We start from the raw sequence: 25107 nt of genomic DNA on the forward strand, positions 1-25107 counted from the left end.
AAAAAATAATTTGGAAGTTTATCTAAACAGAGCGCCCCATTTCTCATTAACATCCCCTCTCCTCCTTATAATGGCATCACACTTAGTGTAGTTCTGGGAGAGTTATGTATGAAGAACAAAAAAAACCCTTTGAGAATCTTTACCCGGATCTATTCCGGTGCCCCTTTTGGCATTAACAGACCCATGGCTCACTTATCTCCTGTCATCACGCGCCCTGTTTATGCAAATGTGAAATTTACTGAAGATTGCGTGGTAGGTATAAAGAGGAGCCCAACATTGGACAGCAGCGTCACAATTTTACCTCCGCTCATTAACCCCTGAGTCTTTGGATCAGTGCGGTTCTGGTATTAGCTGTGTGCGAGACAGGCGGCCTGTAATCTCTGCATATAAATAGGGTCAGAAACTTTAGATTTAAAAAAGAAGAAATCTATTATGAATGTAGAGTCACTCGTCCCAGTTCCCCTAATTTTGAGAGATGATCCCTTACAGCCCCACACTCAGTAACAGAGAGGACTGTGCTACGGAGATGTGATATCTGTATAATATACCCAATTATTGCTGTGTAATACAATTACATTCCAAAATGTGGTCCAGTGTCTGTGCATACAGCCGCCTCCTGTCCTCAGGTGGACGTGGTCCTCTCTTGTAATACTCTGTTCGTCAGTTCCCAAATATGGACTTAGCCGTGTGGTTATATAAGCCATTGGTACATGGGGAGATTATATACAAAGCATGACTCAAAGGTACTGTAAGTGGTCAATCCAATTAGGTGTGAGCTGTGAGTTTGCTGCATGAGGCTGGGTACACACGTAAAGATTTTCTGTCCAACCATCCAACTAGTTGATTGGTTGGAATGAGAATCTGGTAACGTATGGGGAGTAACCGATGATCAGCAATTTGCTCCTAAATGCCAGAAAACAGATGAAAATGGCGTCAGCCAAGTTTGAACAAATTGTTTAGATCAAATATTTAACAAACAACAGTTTTTGTCCATTTTCCGGCGTTTGGGAGCAAATTACTGATCATCAGTTACTCCCATACGTTACCAGATTTTCATTCCAACCAATCAACTAGTTGGATGGTTAAACAGAAAATCGTTACGTGTGTACCCAGCTTTAGACTGCGCACGAATGCGCAAACCCGAGAATTCGCCAATCCCGTTAAATGCCTTTTTCGTGGGACACACAGCGGGTGGGTTGTGATTGGGCAGCCAAATGCAATGTGAGAGAAATGTATGAAAAAATGGGGTGACCTGCAGGGACAATTTTGTTTGCAGATTCATACCGAAGGCTGGTAGTGGGCATAAGAAAAGTACTGGAAGTATTTAAATGGCCGATTTTGTGCATTTACATTTTTTTTTTTTTTTTTTTATAAAGCAAACTTTATACGAATAAAGTGAGAAATGCAAAAAATAAATATAAAAGTAGGAACAAAAATGCTTTTTGGGTACTTTGAACTGACTATTTCAAAAGCAATTATTTAATAAAAAAAAAAAAATACTCCAATTAAATTTGGGGTGCATAAAGCAACAAAATTGTTGATTTTAGAGTAATTTGCGCCTGTTTTATTTTTAAACCCCCAAAAATGACATGTAATTATTGAACTAATTAAGCTAATTGGAAACTTCCAATTGCCTAATTATTCATTAGACGAATGTCCAAGGGGTTCAGCTCGGTGTCCCAACACTTTAAAATAAAGCTTTCTCTTCCCTCTCACCCTCCAGGGAAGTGCGAACGGAAATATGCGCGTTGCTAATTGGATTGCAAAATTTATTTGTACCTAATTGGATTGAGCCCTAAGACTGTGACCTGTGCTTGTATATATTATGACAGAAGTTCCCGAAATCTGCCATTACAGTCAAGGTTTTAAGGATATCCATGCATGAGCCTAGTTGGTTAAATCAAATTGACTGAGGTACTACTTAAGTCACCTGTCCTCAAGCATGGATAGCCTTAAAACCTTGACTGTAATGGCGGTGGTAACCTCCTGTATTATGAGATGGGTGTTTTATATAAACTAGGTATAAAAGAAACTGGTAACCTGTCTGTAGACCGTCCTTATTCCCCTTATAATCTCCAAGCGCCCTCCTGTCAGTCTTATTTCGGCGTTATCGCCCTTACGCAATGTGATGGCGGTTTTGTGCAATCTGTTTGAGCACCAACAATAAAATAAACGCAGGTCATCAATGTAGACAGAACAATTCTGCGGTTCCTTTAATCGCATCTGTCATTCCCTATATATCAATGGGTTAACTTTGGGCATCCAGTGACTTGCAAGTTGTTGAGGGAACTACACATCCCAGCATGCAGTTGCCACCTTTTGGATGATGAAACCATGGCGCACTACTGTTATACGGCAGCTAGACTTCGCCATGAGCTGCTCAGTACAACCACAATAAACCAGTTACGTTATATACAGTCACTGGTCAGTAAACCAGCATCAGGATTTTGTGTTGGTTCTACAGTTGCAGTTTTTAAAACCATCATTGAGTTTGAAGCCCTCAGTAACCGTCCTATGTTCCATAACCAGCTCGGATATCGCTCCTGACGCATTTCTAGCGTAATGTTGTTTATCTGATATAATTTATAGAAAAATAAAACATACTCGCGAAGCTGCTATTTTCTTAAAAAAAAAAGTTTTATTCTGTAGTTGTAAATTTTGAATAAAATATTTTGCGTCTATAAACGCGACTTTCCTCCTTTTCAGGTTTATATTTATTTTTCTAAACCTTTGTTCAGTGACTCTGGTCGTCTTCCGCAGATTACGATAAAGCTAGAGGAATGCGTGGAAGTGTAAGAGAGTAACTACACCCTCTGATCGCAGGAAGCGATGTGTCGGCAGAAAATAAGCGTTTAGGATGAAGATTTTTGCATCAGATCAGCCGGAGGCCTAACTGGCTTCACGTCTGGGGTGACACGTCCGCAGCAGCATCTAGCGGCCATGGCAGTCACAGACTGCGCTCACATTGCTGCCGCCTCCTGTGCCGCAGATCTGGGAACAGTCGCCTGATGGAGCGGAGGACTTCCCATCACAGCAGCGGGGAAGGTAACCCCAAACCCTCCCCTCCCAGCAAACTATACCTAACCCTCTGCTCCAGGCAGAATGCCGACATTGTGAAGATGTCGACGTGTTTTACGTTGTCATTTCAACAATGTTGACGTAACGGTCGACAGTATTATATGATTAGTAAAATGGTTGCCACCACTGTCTAGGTACGCCTTTTTTTTTCTTGTTAAAACAGGGTGGTTTGTACTTTTTATTGTGTTGCGAATTTTAAAACAAAACCCATAAACCGTGAGGAAGTTACATATGACATGAAATACAAGTCTGGAAATGTCCAAATGTTCTATTAGCTTCACAAAACAGACCCAAGATCAATGTCACCAATTGTTCTCATTAGATTCAGAAAACTGCAGCGCACGGGTGCCTCACCCCAATTACACCCTCTCTTCATAGACATCTCCCATGCTGGACGTATGCCAGGAGGACCCTGTGCTGTGATACTTGTGAGTTACTTTCTTTCTGGTGCACAGAGGGGATGTAGTTAGTTTCCCAGCGGCCGGGATCCCAGACGTCGATATACCGACTCCCGCCATAATGCCGATATCCGTAACAACAGGATACCGGTGTCTGCATCCTGATCGCCCACAGCCGGTTAAGTATGTATTTTGCCCGGGGATGGGTGTAGGGTGCAGGAAGGGGGCGTTAGGCACCACTAAAGGAGGGTTAGAAGGGGGGAGGGTTAGCATACTTACCAGCCCCAGTCGGTATTGTAGATCATCGGGCTTCCAGTGTCGGTATGAGAAGCGACGGCTATTCAGCCATTTGTATTTCATACCGATTACGCACAGAGAACTTTCATGGTATCATTGACTGAGGCTGCCCATTTCTGTATGGCCGGAGGCTCTGCCGATAACGAAGGTCTGGCTATAATGACCTTCTCCAGAGTTACAATAGATCTGTCACTGTATACAGTCTTACTGAGAGCCGGGCTGCACAGGGGGAGGCGATGGTAACCTATTCTGAGCGCAGTCCCACCTTTACACAGTAACCAGATACCTCCTCAATCCCACACGAAGTGCCAGAGCCGGCATCCACTGACCCTGCTTTTATTTCACGTTGAATCCACTCTGATACCCATTTCCTAAGGATCTTATGTATAATATAGGAGATGTAACTAACCTTTGCGAGAGCAGCTGATTGGTTGCTATGGGAAATTTCTCCACTCTAAATGTCATTTATCTAACACAGTCTAACAATTACAGTTAAATCTGATTGGTTGCTATTGGTAACTTTCTGTCCAAGGTTTGATACATCGCCCCCTATGGGTGAAGAGTTGCTGACCGCGCCACTCATGGCATCTGGAAAATGGCGAATCCGGGAAACTAGGATCCGTTTTTTTTTTTTTTTCTTTTCTTCAATATTGTGTAAAGCACCATAAGCATCAACCATATGTAGCTCAATACACAACACACATAATACAGTTACATGGCAGTAACTAGGGATCCATGACATAGGAGCCACATTTAATTATTCAAGTTTTAAACATGACCATTGAGATAAAACTGAACAAAGTTGCATATGCCAACCCTAAGCCAGAATCTCTTACCCTCAGATATGCCCAGCTCAGCGAGTCTAGTATTGCCCCAGAGTTGGGGTATCTCGCTCATGACCCAAAGCTCAAACTTGAATTTCCTGGCTGGGAATGGGAGTGAGCAATACTGACCACTCTCCTGTGAGGATAAGCTGCTTAGGAGTAAAGGAGGGCCCCGATACACCAGGAGAGAACAGTAGTATAGGTGCCTGGGTTACACCAGGAGAGAACAGTAGTATATGTGCCTGGGTTACACCAGGAGAGAACAGTAGTGTATGCGCCTGGGTTACACCAGGAGAGAGCAGTAGTGTATGCGCCTGGGTTACACCAGGAGAGAGCAGTAGTGTATGCGCCTGGGTTACACCAGGAGAGAACAGTAGTATATATGTGCCTGGGTTACACCAGGAGAGAACAGTAGTATATATGTGCCTGGGTTACACCAGGAGAGAGCAGTAGTGTATGCGCCTGGGTTACACCAGGAGAGAGCAGTAGTGTATGCGCCTGGGTTACACCAGGAGAGAGCAGTAGTGTATGCGCCTGGGTTACACCAGGAGAGAGCAGTAGTGTATGCGCCTGGGTTACACCAGGAGAGAACAGTAGTGTATGCGCCTGGGTTACACCGGGAGAGAACAGTAGTGTATGCGCCTGGGTTACACCGGGAGAGAGCAGTAGTGTATGCGCCTGGGTTACACCGGGAGAGAACCGTAGTGTATGCGCCTGGGTTACACCGGGAGAGAACCGTAGTGTATGCGCCTGGGTTACACCGGGAGAGAACGGTAGTGTATGCGCCTGGGTTACACCGGGAGAGAACGGTAGTGTATGCGCCTGGGTTACACCGGGAGAGAACGGTAGTGTATGCGCCTGGGTTACACCGGGAGAGAACGGTAGTGTATGTGCCTGGGTTACACCGGGAGAGAACGGTAGTGTATGTGCCTGGGTTACACCGGGAGAGAACGGTAGTGTAAGCGCCTGGGTTACACCGGGAGAGAACGGTAGTGTAAGCGCCTGGGTTACACCGGGGGAGAACGGTAGTGTATGCGCCTGGGTTACACCGGGAGAGAACGGTAGTGTATGCGCCTGGGTTACACCGGGAGAGAACGGTAGTGTATGCGCCTGGGTTACACCGGGAGAGAACGGTAGTGTATGCGCCTGGGTTACACCGGGAGAGAACGGTAGTGTATGCGCCTGGGTTACACCGGGAGAGAACGGTAGTGTATGCGCCTGGGTTACACCGGGAGAGAACGGTAGTGTATGCGCCTGGGTTACACCGGGAGAGAACGGTAGTGTATGCGCCTGGGTTACACCGGGAGAGAACGGTAGTGTATGCGCCTGGGTTACACCGGGAGAGAACGGTAGTGTATGCGCCTGGGTTACACCGGGAGAGAACGGTAGTGTATGCGCCTGGGTTACACCGGGAGAGAACGGTAGTGTATGCGCCTGGGTTACACCGGGAGAGAACGGTAGTGTATGCGCCTGGGTTACACCGGGAGAGAACGGTAGTGTATGCGCCTGGGTTACACCGGGAGAGAACGGTAGTGTATGCGCCTGGGTTACACCGGGAGAGAACGGTAGTGTATGCGCCTGGGTTACACCGGGAGAGAACGGTAGTGTATGCGCCTGGGTTACACCGGGAGAGAACGGTAGTGTATGCGCCTGGGTTACACCGGGAGAGAACGGTAGTGTATGTGCCTGGGTTACACCAGGAGAGAGCAGTAGTATATGTGCCTGGGTTACACCAGGAGAGAACAGTAGTATATGTGCCTGGGTTACACCAGGAGAGAGCAGTAGTGTATGTGCCTGGGTTACACCAGGAGAGAACAGTAGTATATGTGCCTGGGTTACACCAGGAGAGAACAGTAGTGTATGCGCCTGGGTTACACCGGGAGAGAACGGTAGTGTATGTGCAATACATCCCACCATTTACCGTATACGTAGCAGCGTTTATTAATGTATGCATGTACAATTATGTTTAAAACCGCAAAGGAAGAAGTCTCAGCATTACAGCAGCAGTTTGAAACATATGTGGATAATACTGTATATAAAAACCACAGACGGCTGTGGGATGTGGATGTGAACGCTGCCTGTGTCCTTAAGGGCCCCATACATCAGCAACGGATTGCCGCTATCCCGCGATGCTGCAAACCGGCAACATGCTGGATTTTGATGATTGCGATCAAAAAATGATTGCGATTGTCTAATCGGGGACATTTAACACGTAACATTACAGCGATCCTGCGACGGATCGCTGGACATCGATGGTGGGCGGTCGTCGTTTCCACCCGGAAGATCTGCATTTCCGATCGCATTGCTACATCGCGACAATCTGTCGCAGATGTATGGGCACCTTTTAGGGCTATTTCACATTTGCCGGTTTTGGCCGGGTTAGAAAAATAGATAACAGGGAAGCAAAAAAATTGAAAGCGGCTCAAAGCCGCTGCTCGTGAAAGGCCTGAAAAAAACTAGTCCGGCTACCGGCAGGTTCTTCCCCGGCCGGTCAAAACCGGCATGTGTGAAACTGGCCTCACTTAGATAGTTCAACAAGATTGGGAACATTTGAGGAAGACGAGGAAGCTGTATATACGGAGGGGAACTGCTGCCCATAGTCACATAGCTCAGGACTAAAGATGTACAGAGTTACAGGGGCAGCACCATCTGCAGGGGAGTGTCCTACCTGGAAATGTAAGACAGCAGAGGCTGAGCCAAAATGGACTGAGGACCGAGGTCGCATCCTGGGATCGCCACCGCAATCGATGGTTGCTCCGTTGGCCAGGCTGTGGAGGCTGGTGTGTACCACTGCCTGGCTGGCTCTTGGTCACTTGCGAGGACAGGAAATCTGCATCCACCGACACGGACACTGGCCTTGTTGCCCCTGGAAACTGGGGCGCCACGCCCCTGATTTCCGGGACCGGTGACAACCACACCCCCACTCTGCCCCCCCCAAACGTCACAACATGTTAATCATGCTGCAGCTAGGAAGGGGCTGCCTAAGGGGTTTATTTACGAAGCGTCATGTTGTAAATCCCCAATGCTTCTGACGGTACCCTCAGGCCCCCCTCTCTCAGAGGCCCCCCGTGCCTGCCGTCCTGCGTATAAATGTGCAAGGACTGAGACGCCACTTGCGGCACCTATAGGCGCTAAAATACCGTCCGGTAATCCAATGAACGCCTCCATAACTGCAAAAATGCTGAGTAATTGTTCTGTTTTGTCGTCTTAAGGTGCGTACACACGTAACCATTTTTTTAACAATTTGTTGTTATCGTTAAGTCGTTTAAAAAATCGTCCAGTTTGAGAGTTCTAACGATGAACGATATCTACTAATGCGCGCTCCCATTTGTAGTTGGTAGTTTTCGTTCATCGCCCGAACCTCCCGTCCAACCTGCCGATATTGTCAGGTTGAACATGTTCGGGGATGAGGGAGGGAGCCCGGCATTGAACGATCGTTCTTGATTTCGCTCAGTGTCATTAACGACACTGACCACACCCCTGCGGGACGATGTCGCTCATGGAACAAATCGCCCCGTGTGTACGCACCTTTACACTAAACATCTATGAAGAAATCGGTTTACCCCAAATCGCCCCCCGCTTGTAACCATTACAGAGCAATGGAGATGTGATATAAGCGTGGACGCACTGGGCGATGCCGGGAACAGACCGGGGATTGCAGAGGTGAGGTGTACGGAATAAAATATAATAATGCAGACCCTCCAACGTGGCCCGTTACATCAGGTACAGAATGCTCTGCTCCTGCACTTCCCACCTAATGTATGACTGCAGTCACCTGTGCTGAGCTAGGTAATGATGAGACAGGTGATTCAGCACAGGTGGCTGCAGTCATACACCAGGTACACAATGCTCTGCTCCTGCACTTCCCACCTAATGTATGATTGCAGTCACCTGTGCTGAATCACCTGTCTCATCATTACCTAGCTCAGCACAGGTGGCTGCAATCATACATTAGGTGGGAAGTGCAGGAGCAGAGCGTTGTGTACCTGATGTATGACTGCAGTCACCTGTGCTGAATCACCTGTCTCATCATTACCTAGCTCAGCACAGGTGACTGCAGTCATACATGAGGTGGGAAGTGCAGGAGCAGAGCATTGTGTACCTGATGTATGACTGCAGCCACCTGTGCTGAATCACCTGTCTCATCATTACCTAGCTCAGCACAGGTGGCTGCAATCATACATTAGGTGGGAAGTCCAGGAGCAGAGCGTTGTGTACCTGATGTATGACTGCAGTCACCTGTGCTGAATCACCTGTCTCATCTATTACCTAGCTCAGCACAGGTGTCTGCAATCATACATGAGGTGGGAAGTGCAGGAGCAGAGCATTGTGTACCTGATGTATGACTGCAGCCACCTGTGCTGAATCACCTGTCTCATCTATTACCTAGCTCAGCACAGGTCTCTGCAATCATACATTAGGTGGGAAGTGCAGGAGCAGAGCGTTGTGTACCTGATGTATGACTGCAGCCACCTGTGCTGAATCACCTGTCTCATCTATTACCTAGCTCAGCACAGGTGTCTGCAATCATACATTAGGTGGGAAGTCCAGGAGCAGAGCGTTGTGTACCTGATGTATGACTGCAGCCACCTGTGCTGAATCACCTGTCTCATCTATTACCTAGCTCAGCACAGGTGGCTGCAATCATACATTAGGTGGGAAGTCCAGGAGCAGAGCATTGTGTACCTGGTGGAACGGGTCATGTTGGAGGGTAGGATAATGTATACTATGTATATCTGTGCACCATTACCTGCATGGATCGCATGTCACGGCTTTGCAGGGATCACATGTCACGGCTTTGCAGGGATCACATGTCACGGCTTTGTAGGGATCACATGTCACGGCTTTGCAGGGATCACATGTCACGGCTTTGTATGGATCACATGTCACGGCTTTGCAGGGATCACATGTCACGGCTTTGTATGGATCACATGTCATGGCTTTGCAGGGATCACATGTCACGGCTTTGTATGGATCACATGTCATGGCTTTGCAGGGATCACATGTCACGGCTTTGTATGGATCACATGTCATGGCTTTGCAGGGATCACATGTCACGGCTTTGTATGGATCACATGTCATGGCTTTGCAGGGATTACTTGGCATGTTCATTACTCCTGCTTAGGATCCAGGAGTGAGTGAGGTGATTGTGCAGCACCTGGGGGGAGCTTGTCTGCTGTATGATACCAGGTAGGAGCAAAAACCTGCTGTGTCCAGAGAGTGATGACAACCTGTGCAACTAAGGTATGGCCCCTACTCTTACCTCATCTCTAATACGCAACATGTTATATTACACACCTGTGCCTCAGTATTACACACCTGTTATATTACACACCTGTGCCTCAGTATTACACACCTGTTATATTACACACCTGTTATATTACACACCTGTGCCTCAGTATTACACACCTGTGCCTCAGTATTACACGCATGTGCCTCAGTATTACGCACCTGTTGTATTACACGCATGTCTCTCAGTATTACACAAATGTTATATTACACACGTGCCTCAGTATTACACAAATGTTATATTAGACATGTCTCTCAGTATTACACAAATGTTATATTACACACATGTGCCTCAGTATTACACAAATGTTATATTACACACCTGTTGTATTACACATCTGTTGTATTACATGCATGTCTCTCAGTATTACACAAATGTTATATTACACACGTCTCTCAGTATTACACAAATGTTATATTACACACGTCTCTCAGTATTACACAAATGTTATATTACACATGTCTCTCAGTATTACACAAATGTTATATTACACACGTCTCTCAGTATTACACATGTTACATTACACATCTGTTGTATTACATGCATGTCTCTCAGTATTGCACAAATGTTATATTAGACATGTCTCTCAGTATTACACAAATGTTATATTACAGACATGTGCCTCAGTATTACACAAATGTTATATTACAGACATGTGCCTCAGTATTACACAAATGTTATATTACACACGTCTCTCAGTATTGCACAAATGTTATATTAGACATGTCTCTCAGTATTACACAAATGTTATATTAGACATGTCTCTCAGTATTACACAAATGTTATATTAGACATGTCTCTCAGTATTACACAAATGTTATATTACACACCTGTGCCTCAGTATTACACAAATGTTATATTACAGACATGTCTCTCAGTATTACACAAATGTTATATTAGACATGTGCCTCAGTATTACACACCTGTTGTATTACACACCTGTTGTATTACATGCATGTCTCTCAGTATTACACAAATGTTATATTACATGCATGTCTCAGTATTACACAAATGTTATATTACACACATGACCCTCAGTATTACACACCTGTTGTATTACATGCATGTCTCTCAGTATTACACAAATGTTATATTACACACTTGTGACCACACACCAACATTCTGCTTCACTTATCCCCCCACGTAATCATACACACTCCCTGCAAACTACTCCTCATAATAGACCCTCTCATGTTCTCATGCACTTTGTAATTGTTTGTGCACTAGTGGGCGCTCTCTTCTCTGTATTTACTGAATATTATGTACATGTGTCACCTATACACGTTTTACTGAATATTATGTACATGTGTGTCACCTATACACGTGAATAAAGGGTGGTGAGCCGCGCTCACTGATATGACTGTGGGGGTGGATTGAGGCAGGAGGGAGAGGGAAAGAGTAATGGGGGTGTGGGGAGGGGATGTGCGTGTATCTGGAGGTATGGGGGTAGGGGGTGTAAGAGTGCTGCGCCTGTGGTAGGAGTACCTGTTCCTACCCAGCTTTTACCTGTCACCTATACAGGTTTTACTGTACAGAGCTGTAACTTGTGATGTCATGATTGTTTTCTGCATATTTTGCATATTTTATGCTTGTCCAGAACCTTAACTCAAAGGTTAAATAAGTTCACCTGTATTTATAGCGCTTTACTCTCTCGCACTTATATAATGTTTTGAGTGTTTCCATCTTTGCATAGTATTATTTGTACAATAAGCTGGTCCTCACACCTGTACTCTGCAGTGCTCTGTGGCTCCTCTATAAGCAGCACCGTAATGTCTAATGTGTATCTTATAATGATGAATACTGTTAGTTATAAAACAATGATGATTGTGGCTGTAGATGCTCCGGGTATAACTCGCTTATTAGCGACAGGTTCAGGAGAGAGAGACAGATCCCCGGCCGGCTGTTATAGGTTCCTTATGGTTACTTGCTGTAGGTGGGATCTTCCTCAGCCCTGAATTACTCCCTGTACTATGGATAAATGATTTCATAATTTGAAATGTACATCTTAGATTAAAACGCTTCTAATTTGTCATATATTTGCCTTTACCATGGATTTTTTTTTAACCAACTATAGCCTCAACTATTTAGAAGAGTGAGAACGTACGGAGTCATTCTATTAGGAAGTAATGGCTAGCTATATATATATATATATATATATGTGTGTGTTGTTTCTGCTGGGCTCAAAGTAGGGGTGAAGTTATTTAAGGGTAACTAAACCAAAGCCAAATAGTAGTCCCATATAAGGGTAATTTGTGAGGAAATGCTGTCAAAAAAAAAAAAAAAGGGTCCTGGTGTCCCCAGACTGCTTATAAGATAGTTTGGGACAGTTATGGGCAAATTTTGGGCAGTTAAAAGTATATAAAATAACTAGGTATGGACAGCGCCAGAGGTTACCCTATAACTGCAGCCTGAAGACAAAACAGGGTTTCCCAGGCCCTTAAGGGTAGATAGATATAAAAGATGGATTCTCCGGAGCTGGTAGAGGGTAAGATACATTGTGTATATGACACTATACGTGATTAGACCTCCCCTTACTCATTCTAGACCCCAGCTTCTCAAACTTGGTCCTCAGGATCCCAAACAGTGCATGTTTTCCAGGTCACCTCACAGAATCACAAGTGAAATAATTAGCTCCACCTGTGGGTCTTTTAAAATGTGTCAGTGAGTCATGAATACGCCTGTGCACCTGCTGGGTGACCTGGAAAATGTGTCAGTGAGTAATGAATACACCTGGGCACCTGCTGGGTGACCTGGAAATCGTGACCTGTGTGGGGTCCTGAGGACAGAGTTTGAGAACCACTGATCTAGACCAGTGGTTCTCAAACTCTGTCCTCAGGACCCCACACAGTTCACTCTTTGCAGGTCACCTAGCAGGTGCACCGGTGTATTCATTACTCACTGACGTTTTAAAAGATCTACAGGTGCAGCTAATTATTTCACTAGTAATTATGTGAGGAGACCTGCAAAACATGCACTGTTTGGGGTCCTGAGGACAGAGTTTGAGAACCTGTGATCTAGACCAGTGGTGTCAAACTCTGGCCCTCCAGCTGCTGTGGGACTACATATCCCAGCATGCCCTGGCACAGTTTTAACATGCCCTAACAGCAAAACTCTGGCAGTGCATGCTGGGATGTGTAGTTCCACTTGCAGCTGAAGGGCCCGAGTTTGACACCACTGATCTAGACTAATATGGGGTATTCAAATTACATTTCTACTATACCTGTGCAAAGGTATCTCCCGCTCCCCAGTCCCCATATTTTCCACGTGTGGACTAACCGCCCCCAGCAGTGACCATCACCACCACAAGTGCGATCAATCCTACTTTAACGTTCTGCCTGGAGGACTACTGTTCCCAGCATGTCCACTCGCATATCCTATTGATAGCCACATTAACCCTTCAGGTTATGGATCTTGTGTGCGCGGCCCTGTCGTCCTCAGCACCACGTCTTACAGTTGCTCAGAGAGGAACTGGTCAGCTCTGACCAATCAGCAGTGAGGAATTACGCAGAGGTGCGCTATTTGTGTAGGCGCACGATGCGTGTAAGGAGTAATGATGAAATGGTGGCTGCTGAGGGGTTAATGGAGAATGAGAAGGGGTTAATGGTTGGATATAGCTTAATGCAGATTGTCGGTGCACTGTTTGCATTCTCTATAACACCTTTGCTCACGGATATGGCTCCCTGTGATGGGCCTGGTGCCGTCGATCTCGCCCCTAGTTTTCCCCAGCTGGAATTCTTTCTCTGGGAGCGGTGGGGACTGGTCTCGTTGGTGTATAATCGTCAGTTCCCCAGCTGACATCCAGGATAACATCTGCGCAGCGCTCCTACGTGTTCTGTTACCAGGTGTGGCACAGCCCCCACCCCCTGTGTTAGTCATTTTGCCAGGTAGAGCTGCTGGTGCCTCAGTATACAGCTGCCTGTTAGTAGTCCGCACCCCTGGCTTTATCAGGAACATACTTGCTTTGTAGAAACAAAACTTTATGAGCATGTTTATATTGCCGACAAGGTGCAAATGCTTTTAAATAACTATACAGTCGTGTCTGCAAGGTCATTTAGAGGGAAGGCATGGGGGGTGGAATTACAGGGGAGGTCGGTGGGGCACTGTGCAAACAAATAAGTATTGATATATAATATACACCGGTGATGGTTTATCACATAGGGGCTCATTTATCATTGTATATTTGCGGCTTAATCATAGAAAACACCCGTTTTGGGGGTTAACCGTAAATATTACGTTTCCTCCAGATGTATGAAGGAGGGACCATAGCAGATATCTCAGAAACCTGCGGGAATGGAGGGATCACAGCTGGTGTCAATGGGGGAAGCGATGCTGCCAAATTCACCAACGTCCGAAATGCGATACATAGTCCGGATATTGGCCCCCGCAGCGACGGCTATCTGAAGATGGCGTTAGCCCATTGTAGCCAGTAGGCTAGTCATTGCAAAACTTACCGGGAGAGGGTTCCATAGGCAATGGCGGCCGTGCATGTGCAGTCAGCGGGACTACGCATGCTCAGCAGCCCCTACGACACTCCGGGCACATCGCAGGGACAGGATCCTTTCGGAGCCCATCCCTGCGTGGGCCGGATGATGCATCCTGGCGCTATAATCGCATAATGCAATGCGATCATGGGCGGTAATGTCACGCTCAGATCATATTGGAAATTCCATCATTCATAAATGAGCCCCTGTGCGATCTATATGGAGATGCAATATACAAATGCGTAGGACACTCGTCCTTGCCTACGTTTGGTTCCAGAGCTTGCTCAGTGTGAAGAGATGGAAGTGATGGTCCACAAACGGGTGTATGTATGCTCTCTGCCTCAGGTCCTACACGTGGAACGTACACGGCACTTAGAAACATTTGCAACTTGTAGTTTTTGTAATTCGCAAGATGAAAAAAATAAATTTGCCAACAGATCTGTAACTGTAATCCTCTGACTGTAACTAGACCCTAATATACATAAAAAAAATTAAATAATAATGTTTTCCCTGAAACAAAAGTTTAACTTTCAAAATAAATATTTTTAGTTGTCCCCCCAACCCCCTGAACACCGAACTGAAAAACCTGGGCATTGTAATTATTTATTTTAACCACAAAACAAAAATATATAATCATATTTATTTCCACAATTGAGTACTCAATCATAAATCGGGCCCTATGACCCTAATTCAGATTTCCTCTCGGACGAGCCCCCAATTATTCATGAGAATGCAGCAAGGAACTGCTCACTTCACTGAGGCACCTGCCACTTCTGAGGTACTGTGAGGCTGGATATGGGTTTATGCCACAAAATTTCTGCTTGCACTTTATATATAGGCAAAAGATGACCTTTAACAAAAGAGAACAAACTGTAATGTGCATGAATTATTCTTTACCCAATAGGCACATTGTGAATGCGTGTCATTTATTTTTTGTTTTTTCAATTACATTATGTAACAAACTCTTTTAAATAAATTGGTGTTAAAAAAAAAATAAAAAAATGCCTATGCCTTGGCTCAAACTTGAAAGTAACCCGTATTGACTATCGATGTTCAAGATATAGCGCATATATTTCCTGTCATTGTAAAGATAATTGATTTAGCACTTGGTTAACATTCCTAATTAATGAAGCATTATACTTCCAAATAGTCCTATCATCAATATATGATGATCTGTTCGAGTTTGGCTGTTGTGGTGACCGGCAGTGGTGGACTATGGCAGTCTCTAGAGGAACATTGATAGAATTCCCAAAACTGCGTAAAACAGAGTGTACGGATGTTTGGATCACCTTCCTTGGGTCCACAATCATTTTCCGGCGATTGAAAGCATTTGGTTGCGCTGGTTCCCTGCTGACGTGCTGCAGTATATCGAATCCCGGAACCTTTTTCCACCAAGAAACATCGGAAAAGTTCCCGTCGGTGACAAAATTTTGAGGAAAAGTGTGCGATTCAAACAGGAAAACCCCAACACCCGGGTTCTCCTGCTGAAGACTTTCCATCAGACTATCCCATGTCAGGTGTTTAAACGGCAGAATTATTTCATCAATGTCATTGAGTAGCACAAACCTACTCCTGTACATGTTCCTATAGAGGCAGTCATTCAGCGTCGCCATTTGTCCGTAGTAACCAATCTCTTTGTCATCGCCCCCATAGAGCCAGTTTTGAGAAACCTGCAAGTGTCTGTGAATGGGCCACGGTACTACTTCAATTCTCCCTTCTTTGCTGTAGTGCTCCAAGATTTTTGTAACCTGCTGGCTGCAGTTTTTGAGGTAGATAGTGACTTTCTGTGCCCCCAGTAACTTGTACATTTCAATGGTTTGAATTAACTGCAAGGCGTTGCTGTAGTTTCCATACAAGGTGGAAATGCAGACCGTGAAGTTCGCCGTAAATTCCCCACGCTCGCGGTTTTGAATTTTAAACTTGGTCAGCTGAGTTATATTTTGATCGGGAGACTCGCTAAGATACACGTACGCTGGTTGACAGTTTGGTGGCTCGTAGCAAATTATGTCGGCCAAGCCAAATGAAAAGCCAAAGCGATCTTCGTGGATGTCTATTTTCGCCTCGGAAATGTGCAATGACGTTTCCACCGTACAGCAGAGATAACAGTACAGTCTTTTTACCTCTATGTGGTGAACCATGCTTAGTATGCGAATCTTCTTTCCTTCCCTGTCATCGTAGTAGGGGGCTATTATAAAAGATTTGCTGCCCTGGAGTGGCGTGATGGTGTCGTGGCTTGTCGCCCCATGGATGCACTTTGACAAATATTTTGGTTTTCTTTGCAAGTATAAATTTGCAAGTAGCAGCGTGCATGCGATTACCAGGGAGCAGATGAGGAGGAAACTTCGCTTAAAGTAAAACAATCTCCTCCTCCTCCCGTCACAGATGGGATATCTGCAAACAGAGAATGATGCGTTCGTAGCGTCAATAAGACATTAGTTACCAGTACAGCATTTCCCGTGTACACATCACATCCCTTCCGCCATTTATATTGCCCAGTAGTGTGTTGGCCAAGCTGTGTTCTGCAGCAGCGGGCTCTGTGCCTCCGGCCTCTTGTGCCTCATATGGCCTGCAGCAATGACCTATAGTGGGGCGGCCACAGTGAAAAGTTTGCAATAAGAATATGACACAGACTGTTGTGAATGTTATTCGACAACTGGAGACTTTCTTAGGACAACGTGTGTGTGTGTGTGTGTGTGTGTGTGTGTGTGTGTGTGTGTGTGTGTGAGACATTACTTCTCTTTAATGCCACACGGTCCCCAAACTAAACTAGCTATTCATTGGATACTGATGGTGCAAGTGTGCATGTATATTATTGTGTGTGTGTGTGCATGTATATTATTGTGTGTGTGCATGTATATTATTGTGTGTGTGTGTGTATATTATTGTGTGTGTGTGTGTATATTATTGTGTGTTCTACTCTCCTCAGGTTCCAACAATGGCGCCTCTCCTTCCCCTGGATTGGAGCAGGATAGAGAGATCTATCGAACCTTGGAGAGAGAAAACCTAAAGGTGCATACACGCGTAACTATTTTTTTGAACGATTTGTCGTTATCGTTCAAAAAATCGTTCAGTTTCTGAGTTATAACGATGAACGATAATCATTCAAGTGCGCTCCCGTTTGTAGTTTATTGTCCATTTCAGACTGTCCAACATGACGATTTTCATTAAGGGAAGGAACATTATTCGTTCATCGTTGTAAAAATCGTTCATTACACTTAAAAAAATCGTTCACTTTTTCAAGGGAAAATCTGACAGAAATTGTTGGTTATAAAATCGTTACGTGTGTGCGCACCTTTACTGCCATTCTTCAAACTTGTCCTGTAAGAAGCCCTTTAGGTTGCATAGCGGGGTTAGGTTTTGAGGGGGCTAGGTACCCCTAGGGGGGGAGGGCTAGGCACCCCTAGGGGGGAGGGTTAGGCACCACCGGGGGAAGTTGGGGTTAGGCACTAAGGGGGGAGAGTAGCAAAGTGTGCAATAAGCTTTGTTTGTTCTTGCTCAGCTGTAACGTGACGGATGTGGATGTAACTGGGCGCAGGTTATTTCTAGGCGTTCCCGCTACACAACGATGCCGTTTTCATGGAAATCGTTTCAGTCGTTTTTACGCCAACTTGGAGCAAACAGACAGAACTTTTTCATTATATTAGTATAGATGTATGTGTGTATATTATTACTGTGCTGTTCCTTATCAGACTTCATATCAGTGTAGCTATTAATACTGCGATGACTTGTATCTTATAATCACTGTAATTTCTGCCCGAACACAGCATACTACATATACTGTTTTATTAATCCCCCCCCCAGCGCTGTTTGTACGGTGAAGCAACACGATGGCTCTCACTGCTGCAGGCCAGTATCACTATACTATATATATTTTATGATAAATGCTGTGATAAGAATGTGGTCGCTGCATTAAGGGAGTATAATTACTAAAGTGCGGGGTTATTGGAAGTGGAGATGTTGCCCATAGCAACCAATCAGATTCTAGCTATTATCTTCTAGAAGGTGCTAGTTAAATAAGTAGAATGTGATTGGTTGCTATGGGCAACATCTCCACTTCTTAAAGACCCTCACTTTAGTAATTATACCCCATCGCAGAGGTGAGAGGCATTTGGCTGAATGAGCCACATAACATACATTCTTATAATAATTCATATTCGTACAATTGCAGAAAACAAAGTTTTATTTTAAAAGCTGATGGAAGAAACCATTTTGGTTATTGTGTAACAGCCGCTGTGCGGAGTATCTGTATCATAATAAAAAAAGGCAAAACCAGGTTGCTTTTAGCCTCTAAAAATAAATGTGACTGTTGGGGGTGTAGTATTTACTAAAGTGCAGGGTTGTAGAAATAGCGTTGTTGCCCAAAGCAACCAATCATATTCTAGCTATCTTCTAGAAGGTGCTAGCAGCTAGATCAGGGGTAGCCAACCTCGGTCCTCGAGAGCTACTAATAGGTCACGTTTTCCAGACCACCCAGCAGGTGCACAGTTGTAGTCATTACTCACTAACACATTGAAAAGATCCACAGGTGGAGCTAATTATATCACTTAATTATGTGAGGAGACCTGGAAAACATGCACCGTTGGTAGCTCTCGAGGACCAGGGTTGGCTACCACTGAGCTCGATGAATGAGAAGTAGAATCTGATTTGGTTGTTATGGCAACACCTCCACTTCTAAAAACCTGCACTTTAGTAATTATACCCCTTTGTATCTCAAGGAACCACCCCTGAATCTCACCGCTGCCTTGCAGGCTATTACGTTTGGCACAGTGTTTTTTTTTTTATTATTATTGGATAGATTGTAGAAATCAGCGGCTGCCACTCACTGTATAACTAGATAAGCTGCATACATACACACAAACACGACGATTTAGTAAATGAACGATTTTCGTTTATTTTTTCAAGGGAAAAATGAAAGATCATTGGCCCTCATTCAGAGCCGTACGCTCTGAGCAGAGCGCACGCTCTGAATGAGGGCCGCCCTCCATAACTATGAAGCGTCCCCCTGGACGCTCTTATAGCTGTGGGTCACCACCCACAGCCTATATGAGCGTGCAGTTTGATGGCCGCGATGGTCTTGACCATCGCGACCATCGAAACTGCGTGCCGGAGCCTGCGGTTGAGGTTTCAACCGCAAGGCCCGGAGTGATTTTGGCTCTATCAGAGCCAAAATCACTCCCACTGACATCACTAGTGATGTCAGTGGGCCGGCTTCTGACGGGAGGCGTTCCCTTGGGAACGCCCCCGTCAGGGAGGCACGCCCCCAGCACGCCCACCAAAGGGGGCGTGCTGTCAATCAACATCGACAGCACGCCCCCTTTGATCAGACACAACGAGCGAAGGACTTTACTTCGCTCGTCGCGTCTGGCGCATGCGCACGATGGAGCTCCCGCCGTCGTGCGCATGCGCAGTGCACAACATCGACCCACTTGCGAGCGGACAGCCGCTTGCGAGTGGGTCTGAATCAGGGCCATTGTTTACTAAAATCGTTCATTTACTAAATGTAACGAACGATTTTTTTGAACTACAAACGATTTTTGCATATTCCCTTACTGAAAATCGTTGAGTTGGTCAGTCTGACTGAACTACAAACGTGAACGCGCATGAACGATAATCGTTCATAGTTTTAACTCAGAAAGTGAACGATTTTTTGAACGATATCGTTATCGATAATCATTCAAAAAATCGTGTGTGCATGCACCTTTAAGGTGCGTACACACACAACAATGTAAGTAATGAACGATTTTCGTTCAGTTTTTCCCTTGAAAAAGTGAACTAAAATAGTTTTACAAAGTAGTTGGTTTTACTTTACATAATAAACTATTTTCTGTGTTGAAGGAAAAATGTTGCAACTTCTATTGAAAATCGTTCAGCTGGCCAGTCTGACTGAGCTACAAACTACAATCGACAAACGTGAACGCGAATGAACGATAATCGTTCATCATTTATATGGAGCGTACACACGGTCAGATTTGTCAGACTTGTCAGATTTGTCAGATGAACGACTGAACGATTAAACGATTTGAACGATTTTACCAAAGTTTTGAACGATTGAACGATTTTTGACTGCATTAAAATGAATGGAATCGTCCAAGTCTGACTGCAAACCCATCAGATGTCAGATATCGTTATCTGACAAACGTGAACGCGCATCGTTGATCGTCCATCGTTCAGGCATGTCAGATATGAACGATTTTCCTTCAGATATGAACGACTGAACGATTTTTAAATCGTTATCGTCCATATCTGAAGGAAAAATCTGATCGTGTGTATGCACCAATAGTTTTACACTGAACGATTTTTTTGAACGATAATGACGTCATTATAGTTAAATCGTTCAAAACATCGTGTGTGTGTGTGTACGCACCTTTATTCTTAAAATAGTTTATTTATTGTACTTCTAGGAACTGACCGTTTCCATGATACATGTGCTGATATCCGATTTCACTTTATTCTGTTTAAGACTCTGGTTTTAGGAATGTTAAATTGAAAGCATTATATGGTTTGACCATTACAATAGATTTGTTTACTGAAGGTACAAAGTTTAGTTCAGGCTGTAAAATTTATTGGGAAAAGAAGTTATTGGAATCTGGTACATATACTAATAAAACTGTGAGCCGTATTCAATTAGAGCGGATCCGCGATACTTTTCCGCCTTCCAGACTTTTCGCCTACATCGCGTCTTTTGCAGCCGGAAAAGTATCGCGGCCGTGCCCGCTTTACCCCGTATTCAATATGGAAGTAGGCGAAAACGGGACCCGGCGAAACTTGAACAGGCGGAAAGTGCTGTCAGATTTGGGGAAATCAGCCTGACACCCCCCAAAAGATGCGGTGACATGGGGGTTCCCTATGGTACCCCCCGATTTGGCTCGCTGAAGGTATTTGGTGTTTTAAATGGGCTCAATAGCTGCTAAATAGCGTTTTTCTATACATGATGCAGAATAGTATTCAGGAGTATTTTTTACAGAAAATAACTTATCCCAGCAAATTTGGGGTACTTGAAAATGGGGGTCAGCATATTTTAAAGTTGCCAAAGTTAAGTTGAAAAAATCGTGAAAAATCCACCTACCGCAAGCACCTGCAATGAAAAAAAACACGTGGGGCATACTTGGGGACCCCCCCCAGAGACAAGTTCGCTAGTTTTTATCTTTGTCCCCCAACATTTTCTTTCGCCCCCAAATTCAAAGTGAATTTTTGGGGTGTCCTTAAGTGTTATTTTTTTTTTTTTAAATTGACAGTTTACCTTTGGGGGACTGTCTGAAGGCTGCACGGGGGTTCCCGCAATGTTGCACCCCAAAACCCCAATTCTGCACTTTTTTCTGCCTGCTATTCATAGGCAAAACTTTTTCGCCTGGTACATTGCATCGACTAGGCGGAAAGTCTTTCAAATTGAATACGGAGTAAAATCCAAACAGGCGAAAATGACGTCATTGGCGAAAAGTTTTCACCAAAAACACGCGAAAACTGCTTTTCGCTTCAACTTGAATACGCCCTATGTATGAGAAAAAAAAAAATTAAATTATATATATATATATATATATATATATTATAATTTTATCTCTATTATATTAGTACATATGTACACATGGTTCTGAGATCATTGATATTTGCATTCACTAAATAAGCTGCAGGTGTGTGAATGTAATGTTGCAATTATCGCAAGATACGCACGGGCTGGCATGAGTAGAATAAACGCCCCGTTTTACGTCATATGTTTGTAGCCATTTGTTCTGCCTGCAGAATAATTAGGCCTGAATAAAACACAAAATACCTCTAATACATCAGACATAGCTTCCTGTCTCACCTGTGGGGGGATGGGGGGCAAATAGCCGAAACACGTAGACACATGTATAACATGCACAAGCTGCGAAAAAAAACACAGATTGGGGGAGTATATTTGCAAGAGGTCATCACAAAGGTTGTCCAGAGCTGGCGAACGCCGTCACCTGCTATGTGCAGCTCTAAATAATCTGGCTCAGGTATGCTCCTTTGTTCTGCCCTGCAGGTGTTCACAATTAGGCAGACACACCCTAAAGCTGGTCACACATCTAAAGATTATCTGTCCAACCAGCCAACTAGTTGATTGGTTGGAATGAAAATCTGGTAACGTATGGGAGTAACTGATGATCAGCAATTTGCTCCCAAATGTTGAAAAATGGACCAAACCTGTTATTTGAACAAATAGTTTAGATCAAACATTTAACAAACTTGTCTGACGCCATTTTCATCTGTTTTCTGGCATTTAGGAGCAAATTGCTGATCATCATTTACTCCCCATACGTTACCAGATTCTCATTCCAACCAATCAACAAGTTGGCTGGTTGGATGTAAGTTGGTCTAGTGTGTGGCCAGCTTTACTGTGGTAACCCCTTCATCTGCAGGGCTAAAGCCCATCACTCTTTGATGTACATGAGTCAGAGGTTCTCAAAAATCCACCACTACAGTCCTGGTTTTAAGGATATTCATGCTTGAGCACAGGTGATTTAATCAGTATATCAGTCAATTTGATTTAACCATTTGGACTCGAGCATGGCTATCCTCAAAACCTGGACTGTAATGGAGGACTTTGGGAAACTCTGCATTAGGAAGTTGTATTATCAGATCTTTTATGTTAGTGTAACCACCACAGTAAAGCTTGTATCAGCAGGGAGGGCAGTCATGTTGCTTAATCTCGAATTTATCATCTGAAAAGGATGGAAGTAATCATTTCATCATCGCTGTTTTTGTGTTTTTGTTTGCTTTTCTTTTTAAGCATAGAGCAGTGTTCCCCGAACCTGGTCCTCGTCTCACAGTCCAGGTACTGAGGATTCCTCTGCATGAGCACAGGTGGCTTAAGATACCGTCGGTTTTATTTTACCCGCCTGTGCTGAAGCAGGGATATCCCTAATGTCTGGCCTGTGAGTCGGCTCTGAGGACCGGGTTTGGGAAACACTGACATAGGGGAAGTTTTGCTAAAGTCCCACGCTGACTTACCTGAAAAGTGACACGTGCATTATATATATATATCTATATATATATCTATATCTATCTATCCATGATCCGGCACTCACCAGGTAGAAAAAAGTAGCTTTGCCGGGTACCATCACATGTTGATACCCCTTTTGGATTCAAGTAACATTTATTTGCATCACTGAGGATACCACCTTTTGCTAATGGGCAAGAGCTACGTTGATTTTTAAATGCTGATTATCCATTAATAATAACTTGAGAATTGTCTCTAACCTGCCACAAACTATAAGGTTTTATTGTGTCATTGGTTCATTGTGGATAACAGGGACACTTCCAAATCGCTTTAACATTAAAGTGCCCCTGGAAATGGGGGGCCGTTACCAACTATGGGGCCAAGTCTGCCGTAATTATACCCACATTGTGCGCACGGAAATAAATGCGGAACTTAGTCCATGAGCTGTACGCATCTTTGTGACTGCATTGTACATCTGGTTGCACAGCCAGATTATCCATTCTCCAGGCTGCTGTTAGCGCATCTGTGACCGTACCGGATTGTACCTGACACTTTGCCGCTGTGACGTTATTGTGATGTCTGTGTATGTAACCTGCACAGTGTATGTGAGTTCACAGTTAGGAGCTGATTGGTTGGTACTTTATCACCGTCCACTTTATCTCCATCCAAGGCTTAGTAAAATAAACCCCTTTTATCTCTCTCAGTTATCACTCTCCACGGCTTAGTACATAGGCATGTGTGCAGTTTATTGGTGGTACTTTCAAACGACTTTTGTGCCCCCGGGCGCCATGTACAAATCCCCCTCGTGTACATCAGGACATGATATAACAGTGGCTGCAGTAATTGTAGGTGATGGGGGCAGCAGACGGGAGACTCTCACTGACGGGGTCTCTACTCTCTGCACCCACTGACTGCTCGCTGCCACCTGTGCCCTGGTGAGAGCTGGTGACGAGGGCAATCCACATTCTCCCCAGCATTATGGATGACGCATTACCACCTTCTGGCAGGGGCTGGGGGCTGTAATCAATCTCACAGAAATAAAGGGTTATGTCTACGGGTCAAGCTAATGTTACTATTCGCTGCAATGGTGTATTTCTGTATCTGACCCCTATAGTAATGGTATACAGGAGCCGTGTGTGTATATATTGCGTATGTATAAGTGTTAGTGTCTCACCTCTGCTTTCCTGTCCTTGCCTGTCCCTTCGTTGTGCAGGTCATGAGTCCTCATCCGCTGTCTGGTGATCCTCACAACTTCCTATAAGTGTCGTGTTTTCCCTCCTCTTTATATTATGTTCCAGCTACTGTATGCACTGATAATATATATATATATATATATTATTATTATATGAAGCTCAGCTGTTTCATTCAATCCAGTCTGCTCCTTAGTAATAACCCAGAGTGAAGTGCCCAGCAGTGTGAGTGTAATTGGAGAGGTGGGGCTGGGGTGTGTACAGTAGCTGGTTACACACCCTGCAGATAGAGAGTGGGGAGCACAGCTGCTTCTGGAGGGAGGAGGTGGGGCTGGGAGGGAGCACAACTCTTAATTCCCACTGTAGGTAATGCAGCCGTACACAGCACACGGGGTCCCTCCACCGACGCCTGTTGTGCCTGGGAAAGACTTTACTGTTAAATAAGTACATAATTTTCCTTTTGTAGAGTGTAATTTGTGAGCAGGACCCTCTAAAGGCCCCCATACATCAGAGATTGATTGCAGCAATCGTGCAATTTGCAATCGATTGTGTATAAAAATCTTTCCCTTTTTTCAGTCGATTGCAGAATG

At 44.6% G+C, this 25107-nt stretch overlaps 1 protein-coding gene across 3 annotated transcripts; it reads right to left on the minus strand.

Annotated features, from left to right (window-relative positions):
• Window positions 1–14828: 14828 nt before the first annotated feature.
• LOC148474348 (beta-1,4-galactosyltransferase galt-1-like) lies at window positions 14829–24583 on the minus strand. 3 transcript variants are annotated; one of them, XM_088458770.1, is made up of 2 exons: window positions 24502–24583; window positions 14829–16759 (listed from the first exon to the last, which is right to left on the minus strand). In XM_088458770.1, exons 1-2 carry the CDS (start codon window positions 24543–24545, stop codon window positions 15448–15450), a joined length of 1356 nt encoding a protein of 451 aa, XP_088314896.1. In that variant the 5' UTR covers window positions 24546–24583; the 3' UTR covers window positions 14829–15447. The 3 variants fall into 3 exon arrangements, 2 of the variants coding, with proteins under 2 accessions (XP_088314896.1, XP_088314895.1); XM_088458769.1 differs by lacking the exon at window positions 24502–24583 and adding an exon at window positions 22170–22313; XR_015872894.1 differs by lacking the exon at window positions 24502–24583 and adding an exon at window positions 17661–17968 and having other exon boundaries at window positions 16677–16759.
• Window positions 24584–25107: the final 524 nt, after the last annotated feature.

Source organism: Taudactylus pleione, unplaced genomic scaffold (genome assembly GCF_031769625.1).
Source record: "Taudactylus pleione unplaced genomic scaffold, aTauple2 ptg000850l, whole genome shotgun sequence".
NCBI classification, from domain to species: Eukaryota; Metazoa; Chordata; class Amphibia; order Anura; family Myobatrachidae; genus Taudactylus; species Taudactylus pleione.

Bases quoted from the DNA above. Each gene is read 5' to 3' on its own strand.
- LOC148474348 (XM_088458769.1), bottom strand. From the start codon at position 22,276: ATGACCTCTTGCAAATATACTCCCCCAATCTGTGTTTTTTTTCGCAGC. The intron at 16,760-22,169 runs GTGAGACAGGAA...CTCTGTTTGCAG, and splicing joins TGCCCCCCATCCCCCCACAG to ATATCCCATCTGTGACGGGA.